The sequence below is a fragment of the Aedes aegypti genome, chromosome 3, assembly GCF_002204515.2.
Source record: "Aedes aegypti strain LVP_AGWG chromosome 3, AaegL5.0 Primary Assembly, whole genome shotgun sequence".
NCBI classification, from domain to species: Eukaryota; Metazoa; Arthropoda; class Insecta; order Diptera; family Culicidae; genus Aedes; species Aedes aegypti.
In genome coordinates, this window is record NC_035109.1 from 31,776,080 (window position 1) to 31,794,042 (window position 17,963).

At 36.7% G+C, this 17,963-nt stretch overlaps 1 protein-coding gene across 8 annotated transcripts in view; it reads right to left on the minus strand.

Moving 5' to 3' along the window:
- The window catches only part of LOC5578948 (disheveled-associated activator of morphogenesis 1), a 573,726-nt gene that overhangs the window by 16,184 nt on the left and 539,579 nt on the right, over positions 1–17,963 (minus strand). For all 8 annotated transcript variants that reach the window (XM_021852537.1, XM_021852538.1, XM_021852536.1 and 5 more), the window contains one exon: positions 97–1,572. In XM_021852537.1, the coding sequence (XP_021708229.1) occupies positions 97–1,572 (1,476 nt within the window). The remainder of the gene's footprint in view (positions 1–96; positions 1,573–17,963) is intronic.

The window sequence follows — 17,963 nt, forward strand, 5'->3', positions numbered from 1 at the left end:
TGACAATAAGAACTCAAGATAGTACAATTGGAACTTAGGAGGTAACTTAAAACTAAATGAAATAACTCAAGATTTGGATCCGATGCAAGGACTTACCGCAACGCCATTCTTCTGGTAGGCGGAGAAGAGCTTATCGATGGACTCGAGCTCGATGCTGTTGTACCACTTGGTGTCGTCCAGTTCGCTCCAGACCGTTCCCTGGAGTTTGCTGTCGGGCAGTTTAGACCAGTTGAAGCTCTTAAGCGGGTTGGCCGGCTGAGGGACGTTCTTCTTGGGGGCATCCAGTTTCGGTGGAGCGGGTTGATTGGCTATGTTGGGATTGGAGATCTTGGGTAGACCTCCGGGGGCAGGTGGTGGTGGTGGAGCGGCCATCATTGGCGGTGGGGGAGGTGGAAGTTTGCACGGTGGAGGTGGAGGTGGGGGAGATACTTGACCATTGCAGCCTTGCAGGCCGGCGACTTTCTGATCGTCTGGGATGCTTCCTTCGGTGACTAGTCGTTCCAAACGTATCCGTTCCTGTTGTTCGCTGACGAATCGATGTTGGAGATCTTCGGCGCGCATTTCGGCGTTCATGGCCCGCTGTACGGCTTGCGAGAGGTTGGCGCTTTCCTTTTCCAGTCGCTCTCGCATTCGAGCCAGGGAGGTTTCGAGATCTTCCTTTTCCTGGGTTCGCAGGTCCAGTTCCTGTTCTTTTTTGGCCAGTTTACCATTGATTTCGGAGTTTTCCCGCTCGAGGTCTTCGGCTCGCGATCGGGCGGCTACCAGTTCTTCTTCTTTGACTAAGAGTTTGACTATTTTCTTGACATCGATTTGAAGGGGAGCTATGTCCGGGTCTTGCAGTTTGAGGGAAGATTCGGAGGTTTTGTCCTGGCTGTCAGGATCGATTTCACTGGAGGGACGTTCTTCCTGCTGAAGGACGATCTGCTGAACCACACGATCGAAGATCAACCAGTGCTGGGCGTTTGGTCCGGTGTGCGGGAGGAGTAACATGTGCTGCAGGAGACTCACGAGATGCGGATAGGCCGTTGAATGACTCAGCTTCCGCCTCAGGAGGTCGAACATTGCAGTTGCACTCTTGGTGTCCACGTGCTCATGGTTGAACTTTCTCGCCAGCTCTTTCTCGTCTTCGTTTCGAACCATTTCAAAGAAGTCCAGATGCCGGTTCAGGGTTTCGTTCTCATGTTTCCGGAGTTTATCGATGACTGGTTGAATGCCGAGCATCAGGAACTCGTATCGAAGGTGCAACCTAAACTCAAGGTTCTCCTGTCCGGGTCCGTAGTTCAGCACAGCGTTAATAAACGACATGATGGCCGTTTTGAGATTGACGTCGTCCCGATAGGCTCCCGTTGACTTGTCCAGATCGTTGACGATCCCCTGAAAACGGACCCGCTCTGCAGCGTACTCCTGGTAGTTGAGCATCGCAGTGAGGACCTTCTTGTGACCGCCGGGTACGAGACATACGGCACCGAGGATTTCCAAGGCGGCAATTTTGGTCTTGATGTTGTCCGCTGCTAGAGAGCGCGCGATCGTATCGATACCGGTGGGATGGGCTAGCACGTGCGAGCGACCGGTCTGAAGGGAATGGGATTGGTTGAGTTGATAAAAATGGTCTAAATTTGATTTTGGGGTCATGAGAGGTACGATGTTGTCTATTGGATACTTTTTATTAGACGGAATATGTAATTGCATAAACAATCCCGCTGAAAGTTCATGAAGAATTTTATGTCCTCAGGGAATTACTAATACAGTTTCTGATGGAAGCCCTTGAGTAATTTATATTCAATATCTGAAGGAGTTTCGGATTAAATTATTGACCAATTTCTTCCAAAAGGTTATGGGGAAATTTCTGGAGGCCAAATTCGCGTGTCTGGATACAAACTTTAGTGGAATTAAATGATACACCTACTATTAAAATTCGGTTTTCATTTACAGAATCACGATAAATCCCTATGGATATTTCAACAGATTTCTGCCAAAAGAAGAAGTTCAAGAAATTCTGCCAAAAATCAAAATAAATAGCTCTAGAAGATCTGCAACGAATGACAATGCAGTAAATTAAAACGATTTTTGCAAGAAACTTATCCGAGAAAATCGTCGAAAATAGCAATTCAAATTCCTTTGAAAAATGTTGAAAATAGCTACTTTTTCTTAGTTTTTTTTTTATTTTCTCGGGTATTTCTTTATAAATTTAATAAAAATTTCATTAACAAACTTTGACACGTATATTACCAGGACTATACTAGAAATCAGGATTAGGATACTAGAAAACTATGCAAAAATTGCAGCGGAAGTAGAATGTTTATGAGTGGCCGAAACGCATATGAATAAAAATGGTAAAGGCCGAAAATAACGATAAGTTTAAAACCAATGCATCTATAATTCCATTTAATAAGTAATAGTATCAAAAATATATGAAGGGTGTAAATAAAGCTCTTTATAGATTTGTTGATGTATGACAAAATATCAAAAAGAGCATTAACAAAATATTTCGCCAAATTGACAGAAAATTTATAGCTCCCACGTAGTTTTTGCAAGGCCGTGTAAAAAATATGTGTAAAAACAAAATCGGGCGTACAGTTCATGATTGAGCATGAATGTCCCTATTATTCAACTTTTTTGGCACATTTACATAGATTACTGACAGGAAAAGCATCGTGAAGTTTAGTGATAGATACAGGACTTTGAATTTTCCAAGTTTAATTCGTCACAGATTTTATGTTATTAGAGACACTTTATATTTTTGTAATGGCATTGATCCTATAACATTTCCCCGAATACCATTACCCCGAAAACCATCACCCCGAAAGTCAATACCCCGAATGGTCAATTACCCCGAAAACCAATACCCCGAAAACCATTACCCCGAATAGTCCGTTACCCCGAATACCATTTCCCCGAATGGACCATAACCCCGAATTTTCTTGGCACGAAAAATTCAAAATGAAGATCCGACAAATGAATCCAATATACCTATTTCATAGAATTTTGATTTTCATTTGAATTCATGTACTTCATGTTATCAAAGATTTATTATTCTTTCAATCAACAGCTATTCTTCATGAGCCAAGTGAGAACCCAAATTTTACTCACAGGCGTGTACTTGATTTTGTGAGAATGATTGTGTTCACAGCAATAAATCATTTTTCGAACTGATGTTAATGCTGACATGTTAATATTAAAGACCTTTCCCGCCCTCTTTCAAAAGCGTTTTATTATTTGGTAATGCCTAATTATATTTTTATATTGCTGGAGGCAATGCGAGTTCAACATATTCTAAAATGTCATTAGACTATGGTTTGAAAAATGTCAGATGAAAATGTTAACTAATATTAAACTGACCACTTTTTCAAAAGTACATCGCTAAAGAACAGCCTATGATAAAAGAAGAAAAACACTGTTGAAAGCGTCAATAATTATGATGCCAACAATCACTTTGCTAGTGCAACTTCCGAAAGAATAGCCGAAAAGAGGGACAAATCTCTTGTTAGAAATTGTAATACTGACAAGATGTAATACGGACAAGTAATGCAGGGGCTTATTTTCATTTATTTTTTGAAGTCACTGCCAACTTTGAATTTCGCTCAAGACAATTTTGTCAGTCGATTTTTTTTACCGCTTTCGCTCAAACTTCAACTCAAACGGTACAACTCGAAACAACAGCCTATAACTCAATGAAGAGAAAATCATTGATTAAAATATTTACACTGCCATTATACAACCTCGAAAGAACAGCCGATGATTGAAAGAATAAAAAATCATCAATAGGGTCGATGTACCAATAGCCGCATAGCTAAGAACAAAAAATCGTAGAAAATCGAAAAATAACGCTAGCGTCATTGTTTTTACATCATCTAAAAGCTTTTTATCTTGGTTTTGTGGGAAAAATATGAAAACTACAAAAACTCAAATGTTTGTATTTATTATCGCGTGTGCCACTATAGGAATACATGTGCCTATAGTAGCACTATTTCTAATTCCTGTTCCTATAGTAGCACTAGCATCACGGCATTGGCAAAATACTTATCAAAATCGTATTTTTACAAAACTTTTATATTTTTCCTACACAGTGTGGATCAAAAGCTTCCGTTTGATGTAAAAAAGTTCTTATTTCATCAATTATTTTGTATAATAAAAAATAGTTTCTCTCGGTAGTGCTACTATAGGAACAATAGGTTAACTATAGGCGCAAGGGAGCTCAAATTTTAAGCAAAACTAATTATTTCGATCATTTTTTTGAAAAAAATCAAGCTGTGTATAAATGGTACTTAGATTAATAGCTCTTGACCTTCATGTCAAAAAATATTTTGAAAAGATTTATACCAAAACGGCCATAAAAAGCCACTAGTGCGACTATAGGGGACTGTCCACTAAGGGAACACCGACCCTAGGAATACTACTATTAAGTCGAAAACTTTCAGGCTCAAATTCGCGAGCTTCCTTGAAGAATTTCTTGAAGGCATCACTGATTTTCGGGGAAGTGTCGTGTTCGGGGAACTGGTTTTCGGGGTAATGGTTTTCGGGGTAATGTGTCATTCGGGGTAACGTTGCATTCGGGGTAATGGTTTTCGGGGTACTGGTTTTCGGGGAGATGGTTTTCGGGGTAATGGTATTCGGGGAAGTGTTATAGGACCGTTTCACCAACTTCAAGAAATTAACATAGCAATGCTAACTATTTCAACTTTCGATTTAATTAAATGAAATGTGATAAAATTGTACTGTTTTTAACGTTGAAACTGCTATTTCAAAAGTTCAATGTCAAAATAATAAAAAGTTTAAAAAATTGTAAAATATGTGTTCTGTTCCTCGACACCAGCCTGGGAGGAAGAAACCAATACAAAATTTATGTACGTCATAGTGAGCCGAGATTCTGCTGTCACGAACTGCCACTGTGAGCCCAGATCTTAAAGAATGGACAAACATGAAAATAGCGCGTAATTGAACAAAACATATTTTTGCATTTCAACAAAGTTGACAACAATCGGTTGAAAATTAATTCCGGCACACCCAAAAGCAATGTCATGATAGCACCTTCTAATTAGATCGAATATAAAGTATTGAAACACGCATCTTTTTACTCTTTTCCAATCACAACTAAAATTAAATGCACATCAAACTATGGCCCTTTTTCCAAATTTGACCAGAAAGATCGAAGGTACACAACAACAGAAAACTAGCGATTTTTCCCAAGCCTGCCTTGATTGTCGTTGGTGAGCGGGAGTTATCTTGCAATTTGTAAAAGTTTTGTTCAATATTTCGTGTGTAGTATCTGTGCCTCCCTCCCAGGTCCTTTCAATATCAAGTTAGGGAGAATTGACGGTATATACATAAATAAAATTGAAATGGTTTTTGTTTGTCACTAGTTGGCTGCGGAACTGGTCAATGGATCCACTAAATTTTTCGAAGTATTTCTCAACAGCCTACTTGATGGTAAGACAAGATTTTCTGAGGTCACTAGTCTATCTCTGATTATAATGGAATGGTGTTTGTATGTCACCAGTAGAGTTACATATTTCTCAGGAGCACATAAATGTACTGACGAGCCTCCAACCAATCCGTCTCCTAGCTCATCGGAATCCTAGTGTGCTGCGCTAGACGGAGGCTCACGAAAATTCTGACAGCGCGCGCTAGGTGATGTGCTCTCGGTGTGACTCGTCTCATGCGCTGCTCGGCGCTACGGCTCGCCAACGGTCTCCAAGTTGTGAAACAACTGCTTAGCAACGAAGAGCCTCTACAACTATTTTCGCCTCATTGTGCAGGCGTCTAGATGGATTACCTACATGATATGGTCGAAGAATCGCGATTCAAGAGTTACAATTTCGATCCTTGTTGAAAACTTTTGTAATCACTTCAATTATTGCGCTAAATTTTAAACAGCACATGTGACGGAGCGCATGAGACCGCAGTGAGACACACCTCAAGATAAATGAGGCGCACCATAAAAGGTCTCACAATGTACAGCGCTCCCGTGCGCTTACAAGCAATGAGGGTCCTGCACCTAATGCGTGCACAGTAACACTAGTCAGAAGTTCGCTCGAGAACGGATGAGTGGATTCACAAAATTCTTACACCGTTGGGTTCGTCTAGGATTCCGACGTGTTTGTGTGAAATATTATTTGAGGTAATTTTTTTGAAAAACTTGGAATAATATAAAATACAAATCTGACATTTTGTATCGGAATTTTTTACATAGCCTACTTTTGAGCTTATTGAGAATTACAACAATTTGCCGGGACAACTTGTTTTCGACAAAAGAAAAGTCCTGCAAATGATCGAGCTTTCGCAAAAGAATAGCTTCCTTGCACCAGTAGTCACCGTCGTTTTCCAGTAGTGGAGCAACTGGTGGAAGCAGTATTTTGAATAAATCTCGATTACTTTTTCAAATCGACGTAAGTAACTTTCATACGGTTTTGAGAAAGTTAATTAAGAATGGTGATTCTTCTAAAACTGTTTTAAAATGAATCCCGTTTACCGTGTACATCGTTTACATTTTGCATTCAATCAGTTCGCGCTAAAACTCTAGGTAGTTCCTTTCGTTTACCACAAAAATTGTATGACAAAATGATAAGCCGTTTCATTCAGTTAGTTACGATGTTTTCGTACCAGTGTAAAATTGACTCAAGTAGTGTTTTGTTTTGATTCGTAGTTAAGTCACTTTATCTCTCCGTACAACGGAACGGCGAATCTTACTGATGCCATTTTGAAAATCCTGAAATTAAACGCTCTAGAAGTGAAAAATCAACTCGATTTAAAGCGAAACGTGTAGAATTTTGTCTGCGAAACACGTAGGATTGATAAATTAAGTTAACTTTTTTGACTTGAGTCTGTTTGAATAAGTTTTCGAGAAATGAATAAGAACGAAGAAAACTGCTAGAGATAATCTTTATATATCATTCGACACTTTAGTTGCTGCTTCGAGTGAAAAATGGTCAACCTATGTAAAAATCAACTATTTTGTTTAAATTTCCCGTATCATTCCCGAATGGCTACTAGTGGAGTCCAAGCGCAACAACTGGAACACGTGCACCAATAGTGGCTCAAGCAAATTCATGATCAGAAATTTATCACTATTTTTATATTTTTCCCTGCTGGTACAGGGGTTCTTATACAGTCGACTCTCCACAACTCGATATTCTATAACTCGATGGATTTTTCGGTACCTTTAAATTTCTATACATCGTGCTCTCCATAAGTCGATATTTCTATAACTCGATATCTCCACTGCTCGAATTTCTCTTCATAACTCAATATCTATTTAGAAATCATTCTTATTTTGGGAGACTTGATCTAATTCTTGTTTGGGAGTACATTAATACTTGCAATCTATATAAATAAAAATGGAATGGTGTTTGTATGTAATGAAATGGCTTTCGAACGGGTCAATAGATTTTAATGATTCTTTCTCAGTTTCGTTCGTCAAGGGTTCCGACGTGTTTGTGTGTATAAAAATCCCAGGATATTCACCGGGAATGTTGAAAAAACGAGCGCGAATGAAACTGTCATTTTATATGGGACGATCAAAAGCGTTTTTCAACAGCCTACTTGATGGCAAGACGAAGTTTGCCGGGACGTTTGTAATAAAAGTTAAAAAACATGACTACCACAAAAAATAAAGCATTTTTTTTAGAATTTCGAAAGAAGTTTCGAAGTAATAGTTTGTAAAATACTATCAACAAAATAATATTGCTTTCTTCCAAAAGTGGTCATATATGTAGTGGAAATACAGAAATTTGTTCCTTTAAGCTGTGATTACACAGTGCGCGCAATGCACGAACATTTCTGTAAATTGCACGAATGTTCGCGCGAACCGTATAATATATGCACGAACTACTAGCGAACATTTTGTAGAAATATATTCGTGCGCTCAATCATGTTGGTTCGTCGAACTTGTGTTGCATAGCAACCATAGAAAGTTGTGTAGTGAAAAAAAAAAAAAAAAATATTCGTTTACCTTGGTCAGATTGATAAACAAAACCATTGGTGTTGGAAAGGAATTTCTCCAGGATTTGTTTCGAAGATTGCTCCAGAGATTCTATCAGAAATTCCTCCAAGATAATCTCGACAGAGATACTGCGATTTTTCCAGGGATTTCACTAGAGATTTTGGCAGAGATTCCTCCAAGAAGAACTTTCAACCGCAGTCCGATTTTTTCAGACCGGCTCAGATAAGGTTCCAGGAGTACCTGTGACAATTCCACTAGGAATTCTACTAGGAGTTCCTCCAGGTTTCCACCAAGAATTATTCCAAAGATTGCTCCAGGAAAAACTCTAGAGAGGAGGAGTTCATGCAGGAATGCCTCCTGTGATTCCTCCACAGATTGCTCCCACAACATTCATGTTGAGATTCATCCAAGAATTCCTCCAGCAGCTGGTACAGGGATTCTTCCATAGATTCTTTCAGAGATTTTTCAGATTTATCTTGAAATTTTTCCAGAGACTGCTTTTTTCAGAGGATGCCTCTAGAAAATTTCTGAAGTAATTCTAGCAGAGTTGACACCAAGATTTTCTCTAGGAATTCCTACAACATCTTTAAAACTATCAAAGATATTTCTCCAGGAATTCCTCCAGGGACACTTGCACTTTCCCAGGTAGTACTCTTGAAGTTACTCCAAGATAAATTCCGGAGATTTCCTCAGGGATTCCTGCAGTAATTGCTCCGATCATTCTATGAGGAATTCTTGCAGAAATTATCCTAAGGATTATACGAGTAACATCTTCACGAATTTCTCAATAACTTCCTTCATGAATTCTCCCAGAAGAATTACTCCAAGGATTTTCGAGGTAATCCTACAGAGAATCATCCAGAATTTTTTCTGGAGAATTGTTCTGAATGTCCTTTATTTTGAGGATTCCTTTAAGAATCCGTCTAGAAATTCCTCCGGATATTTTCCCGTGAATTCCTTCATCAGAAATAACCTCAAGAATTCATCCAGAGATTCTTCGAAGATTTTTCCCAGACTCTTCTCTTTTGAAAATTTTTTGGAGCCATAGTTGGATAATTTCTTGGAAAAATACCTGGATGGACTCCTAGAGAAACCTCTAGAAAAAAATGTGGGGAAATCTCATGGAGGAATCTCTACAAAAATCCTTAGAGCAACTTCTGCGAGAATTTCTGGTTAAATATCTGAAAGAAGCACTGGAAAAAACCGAAGTCTTTAGAAAAATACCCGGGGAAATCTCTTTAGGAATTCCTGATAAAAAATCTGGAATTATTTTTGGAGGAACCCATGAACAGAATTTTGTGGAGTAATCCCTGAAGAAATTCCTGAAAAAAAATGCTTGAAAAAACTCCTTGCGGTGACTTTTCCTTAGAGGAGTCCCTGGAAAAAAATCTTTAGGAATCTGAAGAGTTACCTGAGTAAATTATTAAGGAATCGTCGGTGGCATCTGTGGAAGCATCTTTAGAGGAATTCCTGAATAATTTCTTAAATGTAGAGACTATGCTTGGCACAAATCTCCCAACCGGTGGGGAACGTACTTTTGGAGCCCGCCTTCTGATGCTGGAGGCATCCCTAGAGAAATCCCTGAAATAATTGTTGTGGAAATTTCCAAATTCTGGAGGAACGGGGAGCCTCTGAAATAATCTCTAGAGAAATCATTGGTGTCTCAAGAGAAATTCATGGAGTAATGATATAGAGTTCTATCGGAAACGCTTTGAAAAATACGGTTGTGATCGAAAGTTCTTCCTGCAGAAAGAGATAACTCTTCGACGATCTCTGAGATATCGCTACTGTAGAAATTTCGAGAAATTTTTGCAAAAATCCCCTGATCGCATCTCTGCATGAATCATTTGAAAATTTCTGGAGGCATTATTCGAAAAATCCCTGAGGAATTTCAGAACAAATCCCTGGAATCACTGGAGTAATTTATGAAGGAATCTTTGGAAAAATTTCTGAAGGAATCTCATGACTTTTTAATGCATTACGTTAAAAGAAGTTTGGTTTGGTGTTTGGTGTATTTGATTACTTGAGGAAAATTCTGATGATATGCTGAATGAATTCTTGAACGAATTTCAGAAAAAGTTTCCGCCATAATCAGAACTGAAATCCCTGGTGAAATGTTGGTATTTTTCATTGGTCGCATTTGTCAAGTATTGTTATTCATATATTTACAAGTTATCTATACCGAACAATATTTCTACCTAGTGTTTCTAGTTATTATTGATGAACTATTTCCTTTTATATTATAAAGTAGACTGCAAAAAAGTTTTCCACTTTTTAGAACACTAAATTTCTTGAAAGGTAAGTGTTGTAAGTTACCACACGTAGGGGAATTGCATAACAGTGTTCTAATTAAAAAGTTTTTGCTACAATTTCGTAAAATAAAATGCTGAGTAGAGAGCCGGATCCTATACTCTCAATTCACTTCGCAGTAGGATTTTTTGAAAACTACAGAGCTCATATTTGGCTACAAAATGCATCATACTGAAGCGCTTCTTATTCTAAAATTTCAGACAATTCTGCCGAGAAAAACTCTCCATGCTAAAATGATTCCTGGAAGAGCCCAAGTGGTTCTGCACTTTTTATTACTTATTAGTTATGGAAACACCACGCTCTAAAAAATAATGAAAATTTCTTTGGACGTAATTCTCGATATGATTAAACGACACATGATGTATACATGTTCTAACGGAGTTTATACTCGATTTTCCTCAACCAATTTCTACTATTATAACTCCAGAATAACTCCAAAAATACATTATGGGTCCTTTCGAGTATTCTTTCACCTCCGATTTTGCTTGATAATTGATTTAGTAATTCTCAAAAATAATTATATCCGAGCTGAGGTACACTGAGAGGCAAAATAAAGTGCCCACCATACCAGTTTTCAAATTTCTCTCGTTGATTTGGTTCAAATTAAAGTTAACACACTTAAATCTTTTTTTGACATGCTTTTCAAGTTGCACTTACGAAATTTTGATAAAAAAAAATTTTACTCAAAGAAAAAGAAAATCAATTTGTATTGAAAAAAAAAAAGTGACAAAATAAAGTGCCCACTTCCTACTTGACCCCAGAAAAGATGATTTAAGAAAAAATAAAAAGCAATTTAATAGTTAATGTGTCCTCCTTTGGCCTTAAGGACTTGCTAGAGACGCTTCGGCATGCTTTCACCAGGTTTTGTAGGTTTTGTGGTTCTAGATCTTCCCAGGCGCGCTCCAAGGCTTCAAAATAATTATTTTTGTTGGTTACACCAGTTTTGTCAACCCTGGCATCTAGAATCGCCCACAAATTCCCGATGAGGTTGAGGTCTGGGCTTTGTGGAGGCCATTCCAGTGGTTTAATCCGACAAGATCGTAAGAAAGACTTGGTCTTCTTGGCAGTATGCTTCGGGACGTTGTTCTATAGAAATATGAATTTCACTTCAAGGCCCGTCTGGATCAGCGAAATCTCCAGATTTTCCCGCAAGATGTTTATGTAGGAATCTGCCGTCATTATTCCGTCGATTTTCACGAGGCTCCCTACTCCACTCCACGAAAAACACCCCCAGACCATTATTTTGCCTATCAGTGTATAGCCCGCTTCTTAGATTAATCTTGTATATTATATTATTCAACATTTTCCAAGAACTTATCCAGATCTACGAACACCTCTGAAAAATATTTGTTAAAATTCATGAAAAATCCAATGAAAAATGTCCTACGGCAACCAACAAGTAGTAACAAGTTCACTGAAGGCAAATGGCGGTATTATAAATTACAACAATTCATTGAAAAATTATTTGACGAAATCTTTTGAAAAATTCATCAAATATGTGCCAAAAAATCTTTGGGAAAAGTGGAAAAGTCTTAACTGAATGTATATAACAGTTTGTTAAGAAATTGCCGGAAGTAGTTATTCAATGATCAATTCCTTCAGGCTTCCAAGAAACAATTGTGGATTTATCTGTCCATATTATCTAATACATGTTGCGAAATTCATGTAGTATTTTTTGGAATCAGAAGAAATACTTTAGAATTCTTGAAGAAGTGCTTTGAGAAAGCTGTCTTCAAGAACTTTGTAATCCGTTGATGTTCAAGAATTCGTCATAGTAATGATCAATACTTCAAAAGCTCAAAAAACTGGCATTGGTTCATTGAAATTGTGTTTACTTTGTTTCGGTTGAAGAGAATAGAATGCAGTAAATACATTTTCATGTAAACGTTGTCGATTTCAAACATAAAAAACTGCTTTTAAAAATTCTAAAATTTTTGAAAATTTTTGTCCTTTAATAAATTTTTGAAAGAATCCATCCAAAATTCTGGATCTGTTATGTTAGATTCTCTGTTCCAAATACATTGAAAATCAAATTAACTCATAACATTTTAAATTGAGTTTTGGAAGTGAGTTATCCATCCTTAAAGAATTGTTAGAAAAGTCACATTCTACGACGAAAAATATTTCTAAAAATTTTTAATTAAAAGCCTGATAGTGGTATTCGTAGAATCAAATCCTAGAGAAGCTTATCAATAGAAAACTCTGGGATAATTATGAGAAATGCTTTCGAATACTCGAAACAAAATATAGAAGGAATTCCAGCTGAAACGATTTATCCAGCAGCGCGAAGCATGGGAGGAGACACTTTAAAACTTTATAGTTTTCTCGAGTTAATTTTATAGGAGTACGATGTAGAAATTTCTAAAGGATTTACAAGTGTAACTTTTTTTCACTGTATAAATTTTCCGTAAATGAAAAAGGCAATAAGATCCTTCTGTAACTTTGTAGGAATATTCCCGTGAAGGAATCTCTTGGAAGAAACCTTGAATGAAATTTTATATAGTTTTCATGATGATTGTCTATAAAAATGAATCCGTGAGGTCACTTCTAGGTGTAACTGCCATATATTGTTGAACCCATCGATACATTTTTTTCTATTATGACTTGAGGATTTGCTGAGGAAATTTCTGACGGATTTATTGGGTGGATTCATTTGAAAAATACATTAAATCCCAGCTATAAATTTTGGAAACAGCCTTAAAGAAACCGGTGGAAAAACTTCGAATGAAATCAGTAGATGGGTTTCACGAGGAATTGCTGCAACATTGATCGCAAAATAACCTGAAAGATCTTGAGTTTTCAACGAAATTTAGGTCATTCCTGAAGGCAATCTTGAATAATCCTGCATGTGTTTTTAGCAGGGTCTCCTAGGTAGATTCCTGAACGCTTGGAAAATGTTTTGAATTATTTTCTGAAAGTAAAGAAAGATTAATTAAACGAAATTGAATGTAAATAAAATACTTTGAATGCAGCCACAGCAGCTAATTGAAGTGACATTTTGACGAAAAATGAATTGAGCACATATTGGTTACTACGACCATCAGTCGTAGAATCAAATACGTCTTTGCTCGAACCGTGTAATATATGGACGAACAGTTCGTTCTTACAGAGGCTCGAACAGTTCGCGCGAACTCTGAACGTATTTTTTCGAGCGAACGTTCGTGCATTGCGCGCACTGTGTAATCAAGGCTTTACACTGAAAACACATCAATCCGAATTCACATGTGAAACACGTTAATTTACAAATTTTCGAAAAGTTGTCTGTAGAATTTCCCAAAAAATAACATGCCATTAAACATGTCACGCGTGGATGGCAAGTGTAAGTCATTGTCATGTTAGGCAAACTAGTTCTACTAGTGATTGATATCGCAATTGTAAAACACGTTGAAGTTATATGTAAAAGCCTTTGCTATCGAACCAAAGTCAAACCTTAACGGAATTACAAGTTTTACACGTTATTTCACCGTGTCATTTGACAAGACAGATCCACGTTGAAAAGAATATGGAACGAACGTGTGGATTATTTTCAGTGTAATTTAGTGATTTTTTGTGTCGGTATATTCCATAGCTCGATAATTCCATAAATCGATGGTCTCTGGAATATCAAGTTATGGAGAGTCGACTGTATTATGATTTTTTGTGCTTAGGATATCCATCATCCCTATTTCTCTTTCCATGTTTTTCATCAAACACAGTCTCACTGAACAACATGCTGAATTTTTATTGAATGCTGGGCATAAATTTCTACCAATCACAGAGCCTTGCAAAGTATCCTAACAAAATCTTAGATGAGATTTGTACTGAATACTTGATCAAATTGTTTGTGCAATCCAAGATCCCTAGCCCTACCTAAGGTTGTAATGGAATCTAAGATAAATTTGACACAAATTCACGACAGGATTCTCGCATAATCTTAGATGGGTTTATATTGTTCGTTTTGTTGACGAATAGATTGTCTTGCAAATTTTCAACGTGGCGTTACGTGTTGGTTTTGTTAGCTAGGACACCATCCAATATAAGACAAACATAGTGGGAGAATATTTTGGTGGGACAAAATTTTTTAGGTGTGAGTCTATTGGAGGGCAAAATCACTAATAACAGTAGAGGATTCTTATGAAATCTCAGGCAACAATATTACATATTCCAGTACGAGATTTAAAAAATAAGGCTAAGTAGCCCGTCATTCGTTTTAGCAGCAATGGTGACTTTGCTGCTTGCAATTTCTAAGTGATAGAACTCAGTCTTGATAGTTTATATTGGCTTGAAAAAGTATCACTGTACGCACTAACATGCATAAAGTATGCTGATACTTTTTCAGCTGTGTCAGTGCAAAACCAACTGATTTTCTTTGATTCGAAATCGTAAGATGATTAGCAACAATCATCAACGACGCATACAAATTTCAATGACGGCCTACTTCGCCTTAATCTTGGGAGCGATTCTTTCGGAACTTTAAGCACAGTAGGACTCAGACCTGCATTTTCATAAGAATTCAGAGGTAAATTATAATTTTTCATGTAATTCAGAAAACACACAGGATCATGGGAAAGATTATCACTAAATTCTGGAAAGAATTTCACAGAATGCTAAGCAAGGTGCTCTGTAGAAATAACCTTTATACAGTTTCTCCAGAAGAACTTATTCAACTGATTGACTTTTGTTCGATTTTACGAAAATGTTGTAATTGCATTCGACACACAACACAGTAATATTTCTCAGATTTGGTCTGTGATTCAAAAATGTTGGGCAGGCCTGTATTAGGGTCATTTTATCAAACTTTCCCCTCATGAACAAATTTTTAAATCCAGAGAACTACTTTTGACGAATTCCATGTCAAATCGGTCTGTCACTGAACTCGACCATCTTCGATTTGCAGTAAATTTTGCACATGTTTTTGATATAATACATTAAGTGTTTTTCATAGAAAAATCGATCATTTTGACTCGAGAATAACTTTTGAAAATGGACTACACATTTTTGCATGCAACTTATTTGAGAAAATCTTACTCCGAAACCCTTACTCCGGGATTCGAACCCAGACACCTTCAGCATGGTTTTGCTTTGTAGCCGCGGACTCTAACCACTCGGCTAAGGAAGGCCCCAACGGAAGGACAACGTTTTATGATGGAGAAATTTTCAATAAAAAAGTTTTTCTAAGAACAACTTTTGGCCGATTTTTAAATTTCAAAGAAGTAGCCATTTTCGAATTTTATCGAGTTTAATGCAAAAAATATTATTTAAATTGTGACGACGGGGTCCCTCGTTACGACTACACCGATGGATGCGATGCATCAACCGACGACCGACATCAAATGGAGATATGTCATTAAGTAAGAAGGAGCAGAGAGAAAACGTTATTGGCAAAAGTGAAAGTCATTTCGATACGCAGTATAGTCTACGTATTGCGAAGAAAATTTATTTAAAATCTAAAATTCTATACCCTATCTAAAATTAATCCTTAAGTATAGTACTGATAGTTTGTTATTCTACTTAGCCTAATCTAGCACGGTTGGTTATTAATAACTAACTAATTAAACTATACATTGTAAGTAGTATGTCTTATCCATTAAATCTTAAATCTATAGATGAATCGTTTTGCCAGGTTGGACTTAGCGTGGAATCATTTGCAGACTCAATTTTCGCTCTTTATAGTCGGTTCACTAAAAATGTGAGTATCTGCAAAATGATTAAATGAATAAATCCTCATTGTAGCTTGAAGCTTACCATCGACAAATTTCGAGATTGCTCTCAGTACTTAGTGCAACCTAACCCCAACATAAATATTAAAATAGGCCATTTTCATTAGTAATTCGCGATTCTCCATCATTAATAATACGTTTTCAAGAGTAAAGACCATATTTGTTACCACTTACTTATTTTCCTTGATGGAGAATCGCGAATAAATAATGAAAATGACGTACTTTATTAATGAAACAATATTTTTGCAATAAACTCGATTTAATTCGAAAATGGTTACTTCTAGAGAAATTATCCATATAATCATTATGGTCCAGAATAATTTCAAGATTCTTATCGTTTCATCAAAACGTATTTATTTTGTCAAAAAATCAAAATTTTGAAAATCGACCAAAAGTTGTTCTTAGAAAACTTTTTTATTAAACTATTTTATTAAATTTTATTATTTTATTAAATTATTAAAAATATTTTAATATTATTTTTTATTAAAGTAGAAATTGTGCTTCGCGTTGTCTCGCACAAATACAAATTGTATCCTGCACCTTGTTTACTAGCAAATAATGGGAGACGCATAATTGATTTATCTATGTGACGATTTTTGAACAGTCTGCAAAATTGACATTTTCATTCCTCTACTTTATACTCTAAAGTGAGTTGCAAGCATTTATTTTACTATCAGTATAATTATAATACACACATTCATGAAATTGATTACCATTTGCGGGATTTTTGAAATTTTTCATTCCAAATATCGAGTTAGAGGGGTAAACTTACATAGAAAACTGAAACAGATAGCATCGTGTTAGGGAATATCGGGTATCGACTAACAATGTATGCTATATTAAAAGGATACACTTACCATAGAGTTAAGGGAAATATCTAGATACAGAATATCAGTCGACTGTTGTGAGTTTTTGTGGTTTTGCAAAATATTTCGACATGATATCATTAGAGAATACTTTGTCCCACTTTGATGCAAAAATAAGAAATTCTGCAAAATATCTTCTATATATAGAAGAACAAACACTGAAAAATTCAGCCTGGCCGGGGAACATTGATATAACATGGGGCTGCGGCTTTCGTTAATTGGCTCTTAATGTTGTCCCGCTGATCAATGATACTTCATTACTACCTCAAAATCACACAAAAAACCTATTTTTTTTAGTTTACTATAGGGTTAATACGGTATGAGTAGAATTGAGTTTTCGTGTATGTTTATCATTTGTTTCCAATATTGCAAGAAAGTGCAGTTGGAATATTTTTGTTTTTTTTTAATTACTGTCAGTACTCGCTCAAAATAATTACCCACTGTATGCTTTAAGGCTAAGTAGCCCGTTATTCGTTTTGGCAACAATGATTACATTTCAGCTTGCATTTCAAAGTGATAAAACTCAGTCTTGATAGTTGATGTTGACTTGAAAAAGTATCATTGTACGCGCCAACATGCATAAAGTATGCTGATACTTTATCAGCTGTGTCAGTGCAAAACCAACAGATTTTCTTTGATTCGAAATCGTGAGATGAATTACAGTCGCCTCACCACATCTCGATATCGAAGGGACTATCGAGATAGGGAGAGATCGTGACAAAGAACATTAATTTAATGAACACTAGATTGAAAATCACTCCGTTACTTGGAAAATAATAAACAAACAAACTTCATTTCGAGTTTCCAAATTGTTTTGAATCATTTAAATTAGGTCTAGTAACCTTTGATAATGTTCATATCGACATATAGAGAGAAATTCTGGAACGAAAAATCAACAGGAACACATCGAGATATGGAGATATCGACATAAGGAGGATATCGAGATATGAAGAACGAAATCGTATGCAGAATGAAGGGACCGAAGCAATCATCGACATAGGGAAAGATATCGAGATGTAGAACATCGAGATGTGGAGAGTCGACTGTAGCAACAATCATCAACGACGCGTACAAATTTCAATGACGGCCTACTTCGCCTTAATATATCGAGGCTACTGGCTGTAGTTTACAAATTGACTTTGCTTAAAC